Source organism: Dermacentor albipictus, chromosome 3, assembly GCF_038994185.2.
Source record: "Dermacentor albipictus isolate Rhodes 1998 colony chromosome 3, USDA_Dalb.pri_finalv2, whole genome shotgun sequence".
NCBI classification, from domain to species: Eukaryota; Metazoa; Arthropoda; class Arachnida; order Ixodida; family Ixodidae; genus Dermacentor; species Dermacentor albipictus.
In genome coordinates this window covers 84,608,745-84,618,422 of record NC_091823.1, presented here as the reverse complement: position 1 = coordinate 84,618,422, position 9,678 = coordinate 84,608,745, and the positions used below count along the sequence as shown (strand labels likewise).

General features: G+C 42.8%; 1 protein-coding gene across 1 annotated transcript in view; it reads left to right on the top strand.

Moving 5' to 3' along the window:
• The first annotated feature begins 487 nt into the window (after window positions 1-487).
• The window catches only part of LOC139057441 (protein disulfide-isomerase A6 homolog), a 29,717-nt gene continuing 20,526 nt past the window's right edge, over window positions 488-9,678 (top strand). Inside the window, exons 1-4 of the mRNA XM_070535724.1 lie at window positions 488-647; window positions 3,839-3,986; window positions 6,902-6,959; window positions 9,139-9,375. Of these exons, the coding sequence (XP_070391825.1) occupies window positions 638-647; window positions 3,839-3,986; window positions 6,902-6,959; window positions 9,139-9,375 (453 nt within the window). The 5' untranslated portion in view covers window positions 488-637. The remainder of the gene's footprint in view (window positions 648-3,838; window positions 3,987-6,901; window positions 6,960-9,138; window positions 9,376-9,678) is intronic.

The following is a 9,678-nucleotide window of genomic DNA, read 5'->3' as shown; positions in this document are numbered from 1 at the left end:
AAACAAATAAATAAAATACAGTAAAATACTGCTTGGGTGGCAGGCTGACGTGTGACCCAGATTTCGCGTACTTAGCTCCTTACATCGGAACACATAAAGGTCGCAGATGCCAGCTGATTGCCATCTTAGCTCTCAGTAAAATTGCTTTCCCAGACCCTTTCCTGTTATAACCGAATTCAGCCCCATAAAATTTGGAATACTTTTTTCAGTCCTTGTCGGTTTACACCGATAATGCTGAACCGGCGGCTTTTCGCGTAATCAAAACGCGCGCCATTGTATTTCAATCGCCTTGGTTCTTGTTGTGTGCTGCCACCTGTTAAAACTTGCGAACGCATTTACAAAAAGAATCAAATTTTCTTTAAAAATAAACCATAAATGATGGCATTTTTAGGTAAAGTGACGTTATTTTTGTTTTATAAGCAGTGTTTTTATAGTTTTACGCAATGTATTTTGTCATTTGGTTTTGTCAGCATGTAGGCTGCCGGCCAGCCAATCACCATCAGCCACGAGACTCAGTGCGGTTTTAAACACCGCCGCTCCAAATGCGTGGCTCTTCGTCATTTTCGCTCTTCCGTCAAGTCTAGTGTGTATATTTCTGCAAAACTTAACCAAAACTAACTTATTTCACAAGGTCACCATGGCAATAGGTAAGACATTTTTCCTAAGATGATGACGATCGTATCTTGTTACGAACAAAGACGGCGCCGGGCAGCCAGAGCTGCCATCGTTGTCTCACGATGTCGTGGCGTGGTCGTGATGCGATCGCCGCACGTATGGTAAATGTGCTTTTCTCCAGTTCACCAAGATGTAAATAACGTACTTTCTCGTCGTAGTAAAGTCAATTTAACTTCGGGCCGCGGCTTGTGCATAGCGTGATTATGTGCGTGTCACTCGGGGCATTGTGTGTCCACCCGCGCATTGTCAGCCCGCTGACACGTTTGTTTTTTCACCGTTCGTACGTCGCAAAGCGCGCGTCAGCAAAGTAATTTGGCATTATATTGATTGCAGCTAAATCGTAACGCCCCTATTTAATACCGTTGTAGGTCACGAAACAGGTGGTGTGCGCCCACTGTGTTCTCCATATAAGGGCATTTTCGTTGAATGAACAAACTTGCGTGGTTCGCATGTTATGCAAATCATCTTAATTTCGGCTGGGAGTACTGAGTTAATGTACGCATTCGAGGCAGCGCAGGCCACGTGGTGTGGACTTGAGAATCTCATGTTGGGATGCGTCAAGTGTCACGCCTAGTGCTACGTGTAGCTTTCCCACGTTCTGTCTTCGAAGTGACTAAAAAGCAACCCGCCCTACCAAGTGCAGATTGCAGCGCGTTCCGTGTCCTGTTAACGCGCGGCAGACTAATTGTGTAAAATTAGTCAAGGTCACGTTGGCGTCGGACATAGCCGAAGCACAGAACTGTCACCTGCTTTAGTGAAAACTCGAGATAAGGGCATTGGATGACCGATACCACCAGGCTATGTAGGATTTCCGTTTCAAATCTGGCGTTGACTATGGTGTACTTGCGGGATTCTCAGTTCGGTAATATTTGCTACAACTATTTAATGCTTGGCCAAGCCACGTGAATATATTGTGTGCAGCTTCATAAAAGTGCCGGGGATATGTGGATTGCCAGCACGACAAAGGGGTGGGGCTGTTAACATGATGAAACGAAGGGCATTATGATCATTTTTATGAATACTTCTATGCCAGTTTAGTAGAGGACTTAATGTTGCAGATAAGCGAATCACCAGAAAAGCCGTAGTTAGGGTCACTTTTTTGTTCTTCTGGATGCAGACTTATTACATCATTGGTTGCAGCTGCCACATTATTTGACTTTTTGAAATAGTGTGAAGTAACACTTGTACCAGAATTAAGACTAAAGGCGTGGATCAATTAATGCCAATCATAACTGTGCTGGGAACGCAATGCTATGGTACTACTTGATGTTTGATGTGGCTTTGATGTCAGCAAGTCGTGAACAAAAACATGACACATTCCATGGCTTCATACTAAGATCACTAGTGTTGACACATACTGACAGTATTGCCACTAAGCAAGAATGGGCTTGATGTAGCTGCCATGTTATGCACTTTCAGCCTCTTACAGCAACCCTTCTGAGTTCATTTTCAGTACCAATTAGTCTTTTTAGCCTCAAGCTGCTACAATATGGCTATTATAAACATGTTGCACATCAAACTGATTGCTTCTATTACTGAAACAACTGTGGTGAATGTTGCTGTCTGAATATCTAATCTAGTTGAATACATGTGCAAGCATATGCTTTAACATGTCGTAGTTTAGTTATTTAGTGAAAACTTTGATTAAATGAACTTAGCCATCTGTAAAGAAACATTGCAGGCGTAGCATACAACATAATGGAACGTCGAAGAGGGAGAAAGTAAAGCTGCCACATGCCTTTCTGGTGGAGCTGTACGAAATTACGGTAGCATTTATGTGTTGCCATGGTTTACAGTGATTGATTGAAACTTTGCAGTGCAAAATTTCCCTCGACTACTGGAATTGGTATGAAGCTTGTCATATAATTGATTGCAGGCAGCCCCAGCAGCTTGCAATGGTTCCTTAAGGTGGCAGTGGGAATGTCTACAAATTTCTGGGAATGCATGGTTTCATTCATTGGAAAGACTTCCACTGCTGAAGTAAGAAAGTTGAATTAGCTAGAACCTGCCACTCCAGGCCTCTTGGGTTCAGCCATAATTTGAAGCCCGTGCATTCACCACAGCTGCTGTTAAAATTATTCTGAAGTCCTCGTCATCCAGCTGGGGGATATATTGTGTATGTACATTGACGGGGCCTACTTGCATCGTGAAATGGATAGGTTGTCTTGCATTAATGATGGAAGCTTGCATGCTTGGCAGGGTTCTTGAGCTGTAATGTAATTGCTGGGTTGAGTAGCTATGTTGACTAGTGTTTTGCTTTTAACGTGTGGAGTAAGGAAACGTAGGGAGGGGAAGGTTAATTAAAATGTTGCCCTCCAACCTTTGCTGTGTTCTAGGGACTCTCCATCTGCACATGGCGTAAATTGACAGAGTAAAGTGTCACCAGAGATTGTGCAATTGTAATAGATTGTTATAGTGCAAGTAATGAACAGGGTAGAGAGGGAACAATACTTGACCAGACCCACGTTGAATGATGGGCTAGTTACATATTTTTTCTAAACAGTGCTAAACATAATGCACATGTCAATGGCACAAATATAAGCTGCCTGAACGAGGGAAACATTGTGGCGATCAAGATAATAAATCTGGAGGCAGCCAAGAATGTCCATGGTTAGCTTGGCGCATTATTGCGGGGAATACAGAATCTACCCCCGAAGCACAGTCATGTACTGCTCTCTGGGCTACAATTCTGGTGCAGCAGGTATAATACCTTGCACACTCAAAGATTGCAGTTCTGGCAATTCATTTCTGGTTAAAAGCCAGCTTAACTGCGATAATCAGTCACCACACACGTAACCCCCATTTTTGAATAAGCACTGTTTAATAATTCCTAACTCCACTTTTGAAGTCCCAACAGAAAGATATTGGGCATGAAAGGTTTCAAGCGTATTGTCAACTCGTAGTGGGAGCGATTGATTGACAAATCTCTTTTCATTTCCAGGATGTTCGTTAAGCATTCTTTACCGCATGTTCTTCTGGATTCTGCTTTCTATAAAGCAGTGACTCAATAAAATGTCAAGTGAGAGTAGCGCCTTGTCCTGGGGGGGTCTTCTTTCTCGTGTCCATTGTTTTGCGCTAAACTAAGTAATTGTGCATTCTGTACGACTAGTGACTGGATTGTGCATGTGTCTTCATGATTTTTTTTCTTTTTCGTGTATTCTAGCGGTTCTTGCCATATTCCCAGTCCTCTGCTCTTTGGCTCTGGGTATGTATGGGCCGCACACGGAGGTTGTGGATCTTTCCCCAGCAAACTTCAAGAACAGGGTCATCGACAGTGACGAAGTCTGGGTTGTTGAGTTTTATGCACCCTGGTGAGATATTACTCCTGGTCTCTTAGCTGTCCTGGCCAGCTGGATGAGAGACATTAAAAAGAAAAATAAGTTGAACTGTATTAGGACAGTATGTGTCTACATTACCGCGAAAGCCACCATTACGGTAGCCAGAGGTGGCATGGCGAGCCAGAAAAGATGCGAAAATGAGACTTGTGGTGGTGGCTGCCTTTTACTTCCCGCACCAGCCACACCCGACGTAATGGATTTTAGCAGCATCTCCTCACGTCTAGTTATCGGTAGAGATGGATGACATTGTATTCTAGAAGAGCCATCGACTGAACCTAGCAAGTTTCAAGAACTTCTGCTGAGCTGTAATGGCCTAAATAATATGTACCAGTGCTGGGCTTTCAGCGTAAAATTTTAGAAATGGTACTTTGGTCTTCATTTTCACTTCTAGCAGTCAACTTATGCTACAACATCAATGAAAATAAAGTCCCAAAAGAATGCTCTTTCAGCCTAAATTGATGTAGTTTTTCTTTAGTACCCACTTAAAGTACACCCAACTAGGCTTGGGCATTGCAAAGAAAAGTGCGGCACGTTTATAACTCAGTGGTGATAATGTTTGCCAAGTACGTGGTGCTGAAATGGTTGAAAATTCAAACAAAAGGCCACGCGCCAACCTCTCGAGGGAGCCCTGCTTCTATTGAGAGAGATGCACACAAATGCCTTCATTTAAGATGCACTGGACTGCTTGCAGCGTCACCTACCATGGCACGTGATGACTTCTGTTAATCAACCAATGGGGAACACTCACTGCCGCCTCAGGAAGCACACTATGTGGCAAAAAAGGAAGAAAGAAAATGGAGGCAGGGCTTTTCTTGTAAACATGACTTGGTCCCTCAGCCCAGGTATGGGAGAGGGCAGGGGAGGAGCACCGCTTGTGGCAGCTTGTAAAGGCAAAGAAGGTGTCTCCATTGGCAGTGACGCTGTGCTCCTGTTGGCATGGTAACAGGACAGCTAAATTTTTTCCATCTCCTTTAATAATGAACTGACATGAAAAATTATTTCTATAAAACACTCCCCAGATAGCGGCTTACAACAAAAACGTGCAAAGGGGCCTGATGGGGAGGGGGGGGGGGTGACTCTGAAACTGTAAGGTCCGCAATGTTTGTCAATGCCCATTCTTGCACAGACATTATTTTAGGGCTCCGTGTAAATGAAACTTCTAAGGCAACTGTGGCAGTCCTCTGCATTAGTTCAGGTTATCTGCATTGTAGTAAAAAAGAAAAAAAAAGGGAAAGGCTCTGCTGGAGTAAATTTTCTGTCCTGGTTACTATCACCAATGCAGTAGGCTGCTGCCATTTTCCAAACACTTCAGTTGAAAAACTTGTAATCACTTACAGGTTGACCAGATAATCTGTGCACAAGGAACTTGTGCTACAGGTGTTTTTTCTCAGCTCGTAACTTCGGTTAAGTTTTAGTTTCCCTGTAGAAGTCGCAAAAGCTGTATGATAAGCCATACCTCTAAAATGTCTGTAGGAACTATGTCATTGTGCAGGAAAAGTAGTTTTTCCTTACAGTTGTGAATAATCGTAGTTAGCTATTCATAAATGCTTTAATATACCCAGTGAAAATTCACAAAATCAATGCGAAAAAGTTAGAAGGGCTGTTTGGCTTATGTTTAAAATCCCAAGAGTTTGCACATTTGAGCTTATTTATCCCAGAATATGGCAGTAGAGGCCCCAACTTGGCTTTCAATCTTTGTGATCTGGCTATGGCAGCAATAGTACCCTTGTGCAGCAACCTACGCTTAAGTTATTTTGCCGGTTCTGACTTTTCTGTGAGAAAAGTCTACAAAGGCTACCAGCATTGAACTTATTCTCAACATATATGTAATTGCTGAACGAGTCCATGTTTAATCTTTGTTGCATTTTCTGGTACCATAGCGAGCTGAAGAGGCAAGAATGTCAATGTCGCATCACTACTAGATTTTCACTTTTCTTTTTGGCTTGTGTGAGACATTTACTGCTGTGAAAGGTGCCCTGTTTATTGTCTGAACTATAACCTAGCAATACTGCACATCTTAACGTATTGGCCTTTTGTGCCTCTTTAGCCTTTGTCATGAGAATTATGCAGTGAATATATTTAGACGTTGGCCAATTCAAGGTTGAGCTTCTGAGCAATAGCTCAGGCTTGTCTGTGTGCCATAGCTTTACCATCTGTTTGTATTAGCCTTGACATTTACTCGTAGTGAGCATATAATTTCAATATAGCATACGACATCCTTCCTTTGATCCTGTATGGGAAATATGGGGTGCCCAGTCTAGCATGGACTAGTACAGCCGTTTTTATGGCATAAAGACCAAAAAAATTCATGAAGTCTCACTGGGTACAATTAGCTATGAAAGAATTAGGTAAAAGCTTCATTAGTGATAACTGGATAATTAGTCATTATGCATCTTGATCTAGTGTGCATGCGATCTCTGCCTATTTGTGCACTCTAGTTTCAAGCATTACAGCTGTGTTGTAAATAATACAACTGTAAAATAAATATGGTGATGATTATCTTTGACAGGCAATTTAAATATTCTTATATTCTAAAAATACTTGGTGTAATGGTGGTGAGACGATTGCCCGTCCTGCAATTTTTCCAAGACTGCTTCAATAGTGTGTGTGTGTGTGCGTGTGTCTATATATATATGCATATATGTATGTATATATATACAGTGACAGATCATTGCAGTTGGCCTTTGTGTTTCGCAGGCAAGAATGTTTTGTTCCTTTGAGATTAAGGCTGGAGATATATATAGGGAACGAGTAGCATATGCAATATGTGTTTGGCACTAATCTACATTTGTTGTCTGCTAAGTTTTGCAATAATAACTACACATTAATCAGCTGTCTAATTAGAACCGAGCTTTGTTAATTACCTACACTATCTCTTCCTGTTTCAGGTGTGGCCACTGCCAGTCTTTTGCTTCTGAATATGCTAAGGCGGCTTCTGCACTTAAGGTACATGCAATACGGGGATGTCCCTTGTTGATTTTTGTTTTTCTGGTTGTCGAAGTGTTATACCCTTGTCACATGGGCTAACTTAAGTGCACTTTGAGCGATTGCATTTCGCCGCCAGTGTCATTCACAGGCTGCCACATGGGAGCTCATAGTTACACTTGCTGCAGAGCATACTTTTCGGCGAGTGTGTTCGGCGAGCACACTTCACGGTGGCGAAGTGCGTAGCCTCATTAGCAGTGTGTAAAAAGTAAGCCAAGTAATATGGAAAGCAGAGTCAGAATTAATATTTAATAACATATTTTAAAAATTGGTGACGTTACAAGCTAAACAAATGTGGCACACTGCAAAGAAAAACAAAAACAGCAAAAGCTACCATTGTTCACTGGCTGTTTACAGCCACACCAATTGCCACGCCACTAATTTGGAAGAACACTTTTTTTTTTCTTTCTTGTGCAGCAGCGGGCCGCCAACATGACACTCGGCGCGTTGAAGTGCCCTTGCTCAAATTGCGCTTTAGTTTGCCTGTGTGACAGGGGTATTAGTTAATCATTCCAGTGAACTGCCATCTTTGTTGTTCACTGGCCAGCCCGAGTAATAGGGAAGTAGTGCTGATAAAGTGACTTGGGAAGTTTCATCACATCTTTGCTTTTTAAAACATATGTGCGATTTCAGACACTTCGATAATATAGCGGGTCACATACGTTCGCAACCTGGCATTCCAGCAAGGAGGCGTTGTTATGGTTCGCACACATAGACTTGCCGGGCAGAGCAGTAAAGCTGGGTGATGAGACCTTTAATCCATTCTAGGAAGGGCTGTGTCTGGGTGGCCGACCGCTTCCAAGTCCTCTGAGGCAACAGGCTCCCTTTTCAGCCCTAAGGAATGAATTCTGGCTCTGAATTCTAGGAAGGGCTGTGTCTGGGTGGCCGACCGCTTCCAGGTCCTCTGAGGCAACAGGCTCCCTTTTCAGCCCTAAGGAATGAATTCTGGCTCTGACAGCACTACTGAAGCACACTTCTGCCTCTGTACTTGAAGAATATGGCTTGTAGAGAACTTCGCTACTCACACGCTGCATGGGATCTCTATTAAAAGCTCTAGTTGTTGCAGTGGAAAATATGAAGTGTGGCATGTTTCGTCATTGTAGTGCTGCAGGATTGGGATGAATATTTTCCGATATAGTATGGTAATTTCATTTTAAAACTGCGGCCCTAACGTAATCGGCTAGTAAGCTGACAATTTGGGGACTTCTGTTCAGTTTTTCTCTATGTTCAGTGCACTTCGAAATTTACATTTGTTGCTAAAATTGTAGTTTTTAGCTATAGCTTGTAACATTATCCTTGGACATTCATGTCCAAATTCAAGGAAGAATATTAATAACAAATAAGTAGCACTCTGTCCAAATTTCTGTTCTACTTCCATTATGTTGGAAAAACTAGGCTCGGGCTTGATGGCTCAAAACCGTAAACTTATGAAGGTGTCAGTTATCTATGACTTATCGAACCTTGGTGCTGTTCGTCATTACGGTTTGTTTGGAGAAATTGAGCAAGCCTTGTTGTCGTAGATGGGGCTCTTTCCAGTTTCATATTCCAGTCAAAAAAAATTTAAGCAAGCCATTTCGCTGCCTGTCTTCAGCTTCTGTAGTAATAATTTAGATTGCATAGTACTCTAGCGAGGCAGCCATTACCTACTACTGATTAGTCCTTGTTAAGGCAGTGCCTCTTTCTTCCATGTTTCTTGAAGGTAATCTTCAATGAATGACTAGAAGAAACATTATGTTCAAACTTGCAAGTGTTGAAGGAGAAAGTAGATATTGTTATGCTGTATGGAGAAAACACGCATATATTTGTAAAGTTCTTGGAAAGCGAAGTTCTTAAAAATAAAAAGCAGTACTCTTTTTATGGTCTGGGTGCACAGCCTGTAGAGGCACTTCATAAATTGTGCATGAGCCTGCATAGAGCATGCATCAGTTGACGATGTTTAGGCAAGGCGGAAATTCGGCTCTTTTAATGTCCTCAGAAACTATTGTGGGCAAGTAGCTTATTTTGGTTTGAAAGAGTTCAACTGCCGTGGTAGACTTGTGCAAAAGTGTTCATTCAGTTCATGCTGTGGAAATGGGAGAGTCGTTTGCTTGGTACTGGTTTTTGCTGACATTTTTGTTTGCTGTTGACCGGGTTCACCCAGGGTGTAGTCAAGGTCGGTGCTGTGGACGCTGACAAGGACAAGTCTCTCGGAGGCCAGTATGGTGTCAGGGGCTTCCCGACGGTCAAAATATTTGGTGCCAATAAGCACAGCCCGACGGACTACAGCGGGCCGCGCACTGCCGATGGTGTTGCGTCGGCTGCCCTCCAGGAAGCTCGCAAGGTTGTCGACCAGAGGCTCGGCAAGCGCACCTCTGGAGGCAGTGGCACTAGTGGAAAGGTTTGTTCCTCCTGGCCTTTGTTTCTGGGACTATATTAGCCATTCATTACTTGGAACTTTTGTGCGATATTACTGAATTCGCTGATGTTCTCTGTTGAATGAAAAATGTTCCCTAACAAAGAATTGAAATTGGTTAAGAACACCCCACAAGCAGCCATAGTATATTAAGGAGCCATCCCGGATCTGCTGTCCAGTAAAGCTGTGTGATGAGACCTTTAATCCATTCTAGGAAGGGCTGTGCATGGGTGGTCCACTTGCTTCCAGGTTTTCTGGGGTGGTAGGCTCCCTTTCAGCCCTAAGGAA